Genomic DNA, 12,693 nt, shown 5'->3' on the forward strand with positions numbered 1-12,693 from the left:
ATAAGCAATTGATAAAGTAGCTACTTTCCCCCAGTCACATGTAGTTGCAAGAAAATAAGTCACACAAAGAAATGGTAACTGGGGATCTGGCACAGATACTCTTCCTCAGCACAGAGCACTTCCCTGAGTCTCGTATGTCACACCCGCTGACAGTGCTGGTGGCAACATGTTTTGACGCCTGTTAGTCTCTCAAAGGACTCATCAAACTCCGAGAGAGCTACAGCAGAATCTGTGTGGTTTCACGTGTCTCCAACAAAACCACCTGGGAAATTCTCATGGATGGAGGTGGAATGGAAAGGAAGAGAAAGGCAGCTTCATTTTCAGATCCCAGCTGGAGGCTGCAGGGCGGCAAGTCAGAGGCATCATCTCCTGACTCATAAATGGAGGAAAATACGGCATGGACGTCATTGGCATGACATGACTATGGAAAGGCACAGTGACATTTTTACTACAGACTATTCAGAATTCAGCCACCCATGAATTCTACTCCTTTTGCACAGTTGCTCCCATCATGTCTGCGTGAGAAAGCAGTAACATAGAAACTGCCAACTTGTTATCTCACTTACCCCTGGTTTGTTCCCCATTCATTCCGAATGCAAAGGTGCTTGTGGACAGGATCCTTCATGTAGCCTTCGTAGCACAGACATTCCCCTTAGGATCAGGGTAGGGGGAGAAGAGAAAGACAAGTCCATCAACTATCATGTCAGTATTTGAGAAAGTTAAGGTGAAATGATAGATTAAATCTTGACTCCATTAATAGCATAAATGATACAATACATCCCACTGTTGTTACACATGGCCCTCTTCACTGTCCTCATGAAGGAATCTCCCCATTTTCCAATGCTTGAAGATTTTATACATTGAGAGATCCTAACATCTGCAAAACACTTAGTGTGTAGGCATTGTATGCACAAAGACCATCATGACTTTGAAAAAGAGGACATTTTTATGTTCATTTTCTCAATAACATGGCAATTAGCAAGTGATGTGTAAATGTTTAAAGTCTGCACATGCAAAATATTCAAGCATTTCTAAGAATCTGAAACCTAAGTATTGTTACTATATTATGCTGATAAGGGAAGCCAAAACTTGGACAAGTTATGAGAATTGTCAGTCTCTTAAAAATGACAGTTAGTACTTGAACCTATGACTCTGTTATCATGCCATGTTATGATAACTCATGTTATCATGCCATGCTGTGAGTCCACAGAACTGCCATGGCATTTAAAATCTTCTGTTTTATAGGAAATATATTTCTAGTGAAAAGATCTAATTATCTTTTAAAGCCAGTAAACCAGCATCTTCTACACCCTGCATTGTTCAGAATCTTCCTGCTCTTCCTCATCATTAGTTTTATGGGAGTTTGTTGTTGTTGTTAGTTTTATTTTTGCATACTTAGAGGTCCAATAACCATCTGGGATTGCATACAAGATTACCTATTTGTGGGTTTCACCCTTTCCAAGGCAGGGTTGCACAGCATTCATCCAGTTAAGACGCAAACTTGAGACTTTCTAAAGGATTAGCACCCATTGTTCTGTTGAGTACCAATCCTGAGGACAGTAGCTGTTGCTTCCTAATGTGGCTGCCTTCATATATGATGCTACTTGTCTCTGAGCCACTGTGACATTTTGCACTAAAACATTTGCTCTTCATCTTTCAATGGCTGGTTATTTAATTTATAACCAGTGAAATAACAAAGTGTGATTTCCTGAAATTAGTAAATAACAAATTTACAAAGGTGCCAAATCCTGAGGAGACAATACACATCCAGTTTATTTCTCTCCCAAGGGAGAGAAACTTAAGATGGATATAAATAGAATAACAGCTTTAAATGTTATTTCCTCTTTATGAAGATAAAACTTAATAAAAATGGAGAGAATGCATCTGATAGTTAGAGGAGAAGAGTGTGAACAGTGTGAGCAAGGCAGTTCTTGTTTAAGAATTTAGCTCATGAATTTTAAGATTTGCGTCTAGGCGATTGTCTCTCAGGGCTTCTGTACCAAATAATAGTCATTTAATCTCCATCCTAAAACACTGAACTCAATGTAATGGTGGGGGTAGTGAAATGGGTAACTTCTTAGTGTTAGATAAATCTAAGGCGTATTAGAGATCAGTACATTATTTTATGTATGGCAAATTCTGATTTTACTATCACAAGCTATATTGGAACCTACTAATCCACTTTAGGTCCAAATTTATTACCTTCACTGGTACTGGGTTATAGCTACAAATGACCATGGAGATTAAAGTGAAATGTCAGAAAATAGGGCTTGAAATTAAGTGGCTGGTGGTAAAATCTGCCAATGATGGCCACTTTTTGATAAAAGGAAAGATAAATAAGATTTAAAAAGCAGGTTCTAGGGTAAAGTAAAAGGAGAATAAGGCTTTACACCTTCAGAATTCCAAAGAAAGCACAATATAAAGTATACAGGGTAAGGATAAGGTTGATCTCCTCAAGCAGGTGGACTTTCCATAGATACTGTGGCCATTAATGACTTGTTCTGTGTTGTGACAAATAGTAGGCAAAGCAATTTGTGGGTAATTTTGGTTCATCCGTACAGTCCATCACAGTGGCAGGAAGTTTGTGTCTACAACCAAGAAGCAAAGGACAATGAATGCCGGTACTCATCTGGCTTTATCCTTTGTATGCAGCCCAGGACTCTAGCCCATGGAACAGTACCTGTTATATTATTGGACAGGTTTCCTCACCTCAATTATTCCAATCTAAATAATCCCCTCTAAACATACTCAGAGGCTTGTTTCTTCCATGATTCTAGATCTTGTAAAGTTGACAATCAATATTAACTATCAAATTATGGTTTAAAGTTAAATCATTAAAATGTTTAACCTGAGAATATGGCTCAGTGGTAAAGTGTTTGGTGGTTGATATATTATGCACCCTAATAAAGCTTTCCTAGGGATCAGAGAAGCAGAACAAGCCATAGCCAACCTCACTTTGACAACTCCTCAGCCAATCCTGTTTCCATAAATCTTCAGACTGAAAGCTTTTGAGTCCTCACCCCTGAGGTTCCCAGTTGAACGGCTTAAAAGCCTCTTGTTCCTGATCCTCACTCCTTATATATCTTGCTGCTTCCTGCCATCACTTTCTGATATTAAAGGCTGGTGTCCTTCCCAAGCAAAGTAATGAGATCTCAAGTCCTGGGATTAAAGGTGTGTGCCCCCACTGCCTGGCTCTGTTTCCAGTGTTGCCTTGAACTCACAGAGATCTAGATGGATCTCTGCCTCCCAAGTGATAGGATTAAAGTTGTGTGTGTGCCACCACTTTCTGGCCTCTATGTCTAATCTCATGGCTGTTCTGTTCTCTGATCCCCAGGAAAGCTTTATTAGGGTGTACAATGTATCAACCACATTTCCTCCATTTTGTCTAAAATTATAAAATAAAGTTGTAACTAATATAAGAAAAAACTACATACAATAAGTACAATAAGGATATACAATATATACAGTCAAGAATTACATTCATTAATAATGTCTAGTTCATTAACATTTGACAGATTCAGACAAAAACTCCATTACTTAGCCTATTTTGGTGAGTATAAAATGTACCTAATTCACTTTCTACCCCCTTTTTTTTTAATCTTACCAGCATTTATTGCTCAAGTATAAGGACCTGCCCTTGAATCCTCGGCATCCTTATAAAAGTCAGCCATAGCAGTGTGTATTTGTAACCCTAGCTCTTGAGATGGAGACAGGTGAGATTAGAGAACTCTCCCAGAAGGGATAAACTCCAGATTAAGCTGGAGACCCTGTGTCAATGAAAAGAAAAAAGGTATAGACAGCAATAAAAGAAGATAGCTGAAGTGGGTCTCCAGACTCTGCATGAACACCCAGAGACATACCTGTATACATGTGCATACACAGGATATATCATAGTACACAAAATGGAAAAAAAGCAAATTTATTGATATTTATACTCCCAAATACAAAGATATCTAAGCCAAATAATAAGTTAAATGCTCAAAAATATCTTTTCCTGTGGGAAATATACTCTTCTGATTGTCCTTGTTACCAATTAGACATGAATAGGATGCTAAGAAACAGGATGTAATCATAGGAGTGTGTCAAGCACAGCATTCTGATTCCTAGAGTGGTCTCAGCTTGAGCTGGGGCTGTAGCTCATTGGTAGAGTACTTGCTCAGCATGCACAAGACCTCGTGTTCCGTCCCTGGCACCACACAAACTCGACGTGGTAGAGAATGCCTGTAATCCCAGCACTGCAGAAGTAGAAGCAGACGAATAAAAAGCTCAAGGTCCATCCTCAGCAACAGAGTGACTTTAAGGCCAGCCTAGGCTATCTGAGACTCTGACTCAAAAACAAAAAACACAAAACAAGAATAGCCTCAGCTGGATAGCTTGTCTAGGACTAAGGATTAACAATTAAAGAGTAGCTTCTTCTACATTTGATATCTGGTTACCACAAAACATGTAAAAATAAATTCAGTAACAACTCTGAGTTCAAGCAGAGACCTATTTTCCTAATGACGTAAATACCTACCATTTGTACAATGCATTTACCTTCTGAAATTGCCTTCCTGGTCATTATCTCCACATGAAGCTTCTATCACTTATTACCATGTGGGGGACACACTGCTGGCAACAGATAAAGCTTTTCCCCATATAATGGCATATGCCACCCAAAGTCAGAGAATCGGGAATTTTCAAACATGCCAGGCTAGAGTTTGGGGATATCCAAAATCTGCCTCTCAACAGATCCTCATTTCTGGAATCCACCAAACTTCCCTCTTCTTTATTCCCCCTCAAACCAGTTTGGCCATCTATACTGTAAGGAGTTCAGATTTGATGAGGAAAGTTACTATGGAAACCAACTGCTAAATCTTGACTTTAAGAGGGGTTTCATGTAAGCACAGACTCCGACTGTTAGCTGTGAATTTTAAAGACCCCACAAGGGTGTTGGATGCCCTCCTAAGCCGAAGTGTTACAGTCTCCGCATCTGCTGTGACAGATGGCAGAGAACACATGAGGCACTGACTCTGTGGTGGTGTACATAGGAATCCAACAGAAAGACATGTCATGGCCACGGAGAAGTGCCCAGCCTGGAAAGTGTAACATGTCACAGTGGCTGCAGGAGCTATTCTGTGGATCACACTGTCAGGGAAGAAAGCCCACGGCAAGATGTTGGTGCAAGGGATAGCGACCTCCATACCTACTTGTGCTTGGTACCTTGAGGATAAACACCTTGAGTCACCTTTCATAGTGAACAGACAGAACATTTGCTCACTTCCCATTCTACAGTCACAAATCTCATCTAAGGATTAAGAAAGACCTTGAAGCTAGGGTTCCTTGGGTTTGACTGGGCTCACCAAAAGTTTATTTCATTGTAAAACCTGAGTCATCACACTGCTTCAAGTAGTGGTTGGCTTTTATTAAAGAGGAACGGCTGTCCCTTGTCTAAAAAGAGAAATGTTTGTCTGGATGTGGATAACACCAAACTGTCTAATAATTCCCTACCAGTGGGAGTTAGCAGAAAAGAGGCAGGCCCAGGTTGAATGATTCCCATGAAACTCTGTAGGAGAAGACAGGGAACATGCTAAAGTTCACCGCGAAGGAAGAAGGCTTTAATGGAATTACAGAAGTGAATTGGGAATGAGTATGCAATCTAGGTTATAGCAACAAAACAGGGACTGAGCTCTCTGGTTTAACTGGGTTAAAAAAAATGCCCAATGACAGAGACAGAGAGAGATGGAGTGCAGAGGGAGAGTCATGTAATGGCTCAGAGCAAGCAAAGAGGTTGAGGTTGAACTGTCTGGAAACCTGGTCCATGCCTCTCAGCAGATTGATACATTTTGACCTGCTTGTGTTGGCCATAGAAACATATGGGAAAGTAGGGTTTGGGGAAGAACATACTAGATAGATATTAAAACATTCAAGTTTGAGTTTTCATGGAAGCCTGTGGTCCTTGCAGACAAAAAAAAATGCTGCATAGCTTGAAAAAGTCAATGGAGGCTGTGGCCAGAATTGATGTGGCTGAGAAATGAGAAATGAAGCAGGTGTCTCAGGGCTCTGCTGCTGCTCATATGGCAGAACAGAGGCTTGGAATGAGTAGAGAGAAAAGTCTGTGCAACTAGGTAGTCTGCCACCAGAAACAAATGAAAACAAACAACCACAAAGTGTTCCCCTTAGAAATCACAGGAAAAGTCAGCCTGTGGCAGGATCCAGTAGACACTAAGCTATACAGCCTTAATGCTTTGTGATTATCCCAACTCAACCAGAGATGATCCTGAGTGGCCAGTCTGGCAGCGTAGACAAGAAGATTGGCAGTTGGCAAGAGGCCTCATCAGAAACTGAGGCTTTCAACAGCCACCCAGGAGGAAAGAGAATAATCCTAAGCTTACCATCTAGGTTTCCTTCCGGAAAGGCAACATGAGGAGAAACATCACAAAATGACCAGACATGTGAATTCTGGTATATCATGCATCCTGAGCTTACAGTCCAGCTGGGCTATTAACTAGGCTGTGGTTAAGCCAGTTTGTCAACATCTCTCTGAAGTGGAGATAAAAATACTGTCTACTTTGTAGGGCTGTAAGGGAGCTTTGATTGTCTAAGCTCGGTGACAATAACATGATGAGCCCTTGATAAACACTACCCAGCATGATGTTTTGCCAAAATTTTCCACCTGTCATTACAAAGCAGTGGGGAGATGGACCACAGTCTGTTGGGCGAAGTCATTAGCAATCTGAACCTAACTTAAAACCATCCTAAATCTTCCCATAGCCGGGTACTAGGACTGACTCCTCACAAGTTGATACCTGCTAGAAGATGATCACAGTGCTCAGCAGAGACTGCAAGTGGCAATACAAATGTCTTGTCTCTCCTTTCTCAAGCATACCCACACATAACCAGAAGGTCTGAGGAGTTCAGATGATTATTTACCGGTGACAATTTAATATTGTCCAGGCTGGTCTCTGAACTACACACCTCACAGGTAACATGGTGTCCAAATGTAAGCACAGGAGAAGGCTGGAACTGAAATAAACCAGCAAGTTTCCTATAGCCCTGGTTCCTTTATAGGACCTCATACATCTTTTGGAGTTCTGAGATTATGATGGTGGCATAGGAAGAGGGAATACAACACATTTCTCTCCTTTAGCTCTTTGGTCCTTTGGTGTATTTGTAGCCGATCTCAAACTCAAGTGTCTAAAGCAATATCAATTCATTGTGTCATGCCTTTATAGGCCAGAGGAGACCAATATGGGTTCTATGGGGCTAGGATCAAAGTGCCTACAGAGTAAGTCTCTACAGAGCTATGCTCCTTTCTAGAGGATATAAGTGAGAATCTGCTTCCTTACTTTCCCCCTGTTAAAGGCTGCCTGCTCTCCTGGTTCATGACTGGTCCTTCATCTTCAAAGTATACAATACCTTGATGAATCATGCTTTCATCATGGTACTTTGACCTGTTCTCCCTTCAACATTTGAGAAGTATTGTCATTGAATTGGGACATCCAGATAATCTAGGAGAATCTTACTTTTGTAACAATAGTTGTTAGGCAACCTCAATTCTAGACACCATTTCACTTTCTTTTGCCATGCAACATCACACATCTATAGACTGTGGAAAAGAGGATGTGGGCATCTGGTGGAGTGAGTCCATGTTTCTGTCTCTTACACCTGGTAGTGTGGAGTCCTGTGCAGATGATGTGTAAATACACACATTGCTTTGGGACACTTTTAGGAAGGCTGCCTAAGGAGCGCTCCAGGCACCAAAGGCTGCTCCTTCCCAGTGCCTGAGCATCTGTGTTTGTGTGCTTGTGTGTTTATGGGGACGTGTGTCTGCGTGAAAAAATACACAAGTGCATTTGCACAGCCCTATGAATCCATATGGGCAGACCCCTCAGCTCGACTGGGAAAGCACATGTCCCAACACTCTGACATTTCCAAGTAAGCTAGCTGGAGGATTGCAAAAAATAACGTCGACTTGACTTGAAGCCAATTCCCACACTCAGCTCTTTGGAGAAAGACTCTAGGATGGAGTGTGGGAGGCGATAAAGTTTCTTAGTGATGAGCGTGTGGGATGACCACATCATCCATGTGCAGAGAGAAGCAGCATGGGAGGGGGGGTTTCCAATTCCAGCATTAATGAAAATGAAAGGCTCCACAGCATCATTTCTCAGCTGCCACACCAAATGAAGATGTACCTTAGTTCTGTTGCAGGGCTTGGGTTCTTATTTTTGGTATCCCTTGTGACTTTCTAGTTGGAAATTCATTAGTTATCATAGATACCAGGAAACCATTTGCAGGGGAGGGGCTTCCCAAAGTCATTTGTAGGAAGGATTAGAAATTAGACATCTGGAAGGGGCTGAAGAGTAGACAGGAGGACTTTTGTAGAGACAACCAGCTTCTTGGCACACTCAACAGAAATGCTCAGTACAGATTGCCTCCTAAAGAGTTGAGTGACAAATGTGTTGGATTGGGCATACCTGTTAAATCATGTTACCTTTGACAACCTTATTTCTGCTCTCATTTCATGATAGGTTAAAGACAAACTCTTCTTATAGGTAGCCAGGGAACTTTGGTTAAATCAGGCCCAGATAATCAAATATTAGGTAAAGTAATAAGGCAGCTCATGTCTAACCCTCCCAAGTGTAGAACACCTAGTCCTCTCCTTTCCATGTGTAATTGTAAGCCCTTTATTTTCTTTCAAGGCAAAGAGGAAGCATGTAAGATCCTCTGGAGATCTTGTCGCTCTCAGAAGTGAGGTTAACAGCTAAGATTGTCCCAAATCCTCCTAATCCTAACCAGCTGGAGAACGAGGATATCAAAGACCAGCTCTGCTACATGGAGAGTTCCCACCTCGGAGATGAGCCCTTTTTAATTTCTTCCAAGCACACTAGCTTTTGGGCATGGTGCAGAGCCCATCTGTTTGGTTTGGTGTTTGCCTGACAGCGTAGGAGGGACAGCAAGTAAGCACCGTCTTAGACATCAGATGTTGACAGCGCTGTACTTTCTCCTCCATATGGGGACCTAGAATCTCTGTCATGGGCCCACGTAAAATAAGTTTAAAACCTAAGAACATGAACTTTAGATGCCACAGTTACCTGCTACTTTCTTAAAGAGATTTAATACTGAAGTATAACAAAATGCACATTGTATATCACAAAGCCACGTCTGTAAAAAGGCCTTGCTGGAGACCCCGCCTCTCTCTTTGGAGTTACACATGATAGACAAAGATCTTGAGGGTTTGGTTCACAACTCCTTCCTTTTTTCTATAGTACTACTCAACTTCTCTGGGAAGATTCCACCTGTATACTCTAGCTCCTGAAAATGGTCTTTGTGTAGAGGTTACTGTATATGACCCTCTTGTTATGGCTTGAATGTGAAATGTTGTCTATAGGCTTATGTGTTTGAATACTTGGTCCCCAGCTGGTGGAAGGCTGTGGAAACTTTTGGACATGAGGTTTAGCTGGCAGGTGTAAGGTCATAGGAGTAGAGGTAAGGTTTAAAGGTTCTAGGCTAGCTCTACTTCCAGCTAGAGTCCTCTGGTTCCTGGTCATAAATACATAATAAGTCATGACACCACTTTCCACCACCATAGGTAAAACCCCATATACCATGTCTTCCCCGTCATGATGGACTGTGTTTCCTTTAACCATGAGCCAAAATAGATCCTTTCTCTAAGTTGTTTCTGTTAGATAGTCTGCCATGATAACAAGAAGAGTGAACACTTTTCCTGCCACCACAGTGTAAATTTATTTGGCATAGAGACCCATGCTTCTGAGCACTCAATGCTCTAGGGGTAAGGCAGCAGCCCCGCTTCACACCACCTGGATCTGGGCCTTACTCAGAGCTACCTTTGTCTTGCTTGATGGAGTAACACACTTAAACATGTCTACAGCCTTTGTGCAGTGATCCATCTCTAAGATTCATTGGAAGAAAAATAAATTCCCATGTGCCCTACATTTCTTTGTGGAGAGGTTTGTTTTAATAGTAGCTATAAAAATAAAAAATTTAGAGCCTTCTAAATTCAAAGTAATGAGACTGTTTAAATGAGCTATGATACAGATGTACAATGCAACAGCAAATGACCATTAAAATGTTACTGAGGATTATGAGTACGGAGAATTCTTATGATAGAATATTAAGGAAACAAATTCAGGAAAACTCAACTAGACTTCCTATGCTTCCAGGAAATCTTTTTAAAAATATGCATAGACTAGCGATGGAAAGAAAGGACATAAAAAGTTTTGGAGTGATTTATCTAGGAGACAGAAATATGGATGATTATCATTTTCCTCTATACTATTTTTTATAATAAACATGAATTAATTTTGCAATTATAAAATGGCTAGCCCCAGTAGCTAGATAATGACAAAATGGGCTATGGAGGTTATTCCAAACTGGCCTTTCCAGAGTAAGGCTGCAATTAAGATCTTGTCCAGGCTCCTGCCAGACTATTGCATATTTTTATGCTCAGTGGCTCAACCACATGGTGATATCCATAGGTGGTCTATGCTTGAAAAGGAAAGTGGACAATGAAATTGGGAGAAATGATCTGAATTTCAAGGGAGTGATTGCAAAAGGCATGCTCTCTCTGACAGTTACCCGCTTCCCGGTGCTCCTGCCTACCAGTTTCGGGGTCACATTGGTGTTCACAAGGGTCCAGGAGCCGCCGGGCACAGAGGTCCATGGCCCAGGGCCCACTGGAGTTCTGCTGAGAGAAGAGAATCACTTGGGCAGGGTTCAGCCAGTCACTGGCATCCAGCTGACTCCCCTCCAAAAGGATGAAGCGGCTACCTACAGGGTGACAGAGAAGAAACATGTCTGCGGATGCACATACAATACATGAGCACAAGTCACCAGAGACAGAGCACACCCTAATCCAGGATCATTACACTCCACAGTCCTAGCCTACCATTAATACTAGTGCAAGGCATCAGCAGATGGAGGTTCTGCGATCACAGTGACTGCTGTGAGCCCAGGGACATTAAACCTTCCAGCTATATCATCCCCTACTGCCCTGCCACATTCCATATTGCTGGGGTGTTCCTAAGGGAGAGAGGGACAGAATAGCTCTGTGGTGATCATGGCATGGCTCCATCAGACCTAGCCACAAGGCATTGGCACTGGGTCAGGTAACAGGGACCCACTCACTGCTTGTCTTTGCTTGCCATGAAATAGCAGGTCCCCTAATGCTGTGAAAATTCCCCACCTGTTTCCAGCCTTGCAGCTACCCAGAGAACAGACATTAACAAGACAATTAGGTGCCGTAGACTTAAATGATTTATGGGCTCTCGGTACTTTTGGTACTCCCTCATTATACTGGGGTTCTCCTGGATAAAAGTAAAGTATTGCTTTTGAGGTCTAGGTTTATGGCAAATTAACACAGTTAGCAATCTCTCACCTGGGCAAAGCAAGGCAAACCATGGCTGATCCTTAAACACCTCTACTGCTCCACTTAGCTTTTCCTTCCTCAAATACTAAAGGACCAAGATGTCCGCCCACCTATAGCCTGTGTGCTTTGCATTTTTTTTTATTTACAAACAGAGAATGGTCATAGAGAAATGGAGATAATCCATCCAGTTTATTATTAGCTCAATTTCTTAGATCATCTGTGGACAACCTAACTGTAACCTCTTTCCTACTTTTTTGGGCACATCTCTCCTCCCCACGATAGTGACCCTTGCCTTTTCTGGTTTTTTTGCCCAGCCTGAAAACTGCCTATCACTGAAGAAGCAGCCACATTCTTGGCAGAATGAACTCACCATCAGCGATCAGGTGCTCCGGGACGTGTAGGGTGATTTTGACGACAAGAGGGCAGCTGACATGAGAAGAGCACACGAGGCCAATCACGCAGCTGGTGATGCTGATCAGGGTCAAGGTGGTCTTATTCACAGGACTTCGGGGTGAGCCCACTGAAAGCAAGGCAAAGACAAGACACAGTGGTGATAATTCAGGCACTGACTGTCCGACTCGGCCTTCTGCTGGCAAACAAGGGAGGTGTCTGACAGACCTAACCCACGGGGATCAGAAAACATCTCTACTATGCAACCTCAGGAAGCCTCCCTGGGGACATCACCTGTTGAAGTAGAAGTGAACTTGGCCAGCTGGGGGCCCTTAAGGGCAGTAGTGGTGAGCTGAGTGCAGATTCTCTGCGGTTTGACTGGGTCACGTTCACAAGAGGTCACAAAGGGGACACCTCTCCCTCTCCTTCCCTAGCTGAGTTCCAAACTCTTGCAGGCAAAATTGTTGAATCCCCATCGTGCAGTCCCATTACTGTTCGCAGAGGGCACTCTAAGGCCATGCTCCCACAATGTAAACCCAGGCTTTCAGGAGGAGCTTCCCCTACTACAAGCTTGCACTTGTCCTATGGGTGAGCAGATGAGGCTGTCACACCAGAATCCTCCCCTCAGTCCAGACACCTTGGGAAGGAATGGTAAAGGAAGAGCTTGCTTTGCTCATTTGGAGGGCTGAATTTCCTGTTGCTTTTGGATGAAGTGGTGGTAAGTAGAGGGATCTTTCACATGGAGGCAGGATACATGTGGGAGGGTAAGAAAGCAAGGCAAAAAAACATATAGGTCTTCTGGAATTTTATTTATGTTAATATTTATTATTAATAGTAATATAAGTCCAGTTATGGGAGGAAACTGTGCTAAGCATCTCTGTACATTATTTCCTTTTAAATACTTGTCTGTTCATAATACACCTGTGAGCCTGCAG

General features: G+C 42.4%; 1 protein-coding gene across 1 annotated transcript in view; it reads right to left on the reverse strand.

Moving 5' to 3' along the window:
- Astn1 (astrotactin 1) overlaps positions 1-12,693 on the reverse strand; it is a 214,955-nt gene that overhangs the window by 164,918 nt on the left and 37,344 nt on the right. Inside the window, exons 6-8 of the mRNA XM_059280177.1 lie at positions 11,739-11,888; positions 10,579-10,770; positions 567-651 (exon numbers count right to left, since the gene is read on the reverse strand). Of these exons, the coding sequence (XP_059136160.1) occupies positions 567-651; positions 10,579-10,770; positions 11,739-11,888 (427 nt within the window). The remainder of the gene's footprint in view (positions 1-566; positions 652-10,578; positions 10,771-11,738; positions 11,889-12,693) is intronic.

Source organism: Peromyscus eremicus, chromosome 15 (assembly GCF_949786415.1).
Source record: "Peromyscus eremicus chromosome 15, PerEre_H2_v1, whole genome shotgun sequence".
NCBI classification, from domain to species: Eukaryota; Metazoa; Chordata; class Mammalia; order Rodentia; family Cricetidae; genus Peromyscus; species Peromyscus eremicus.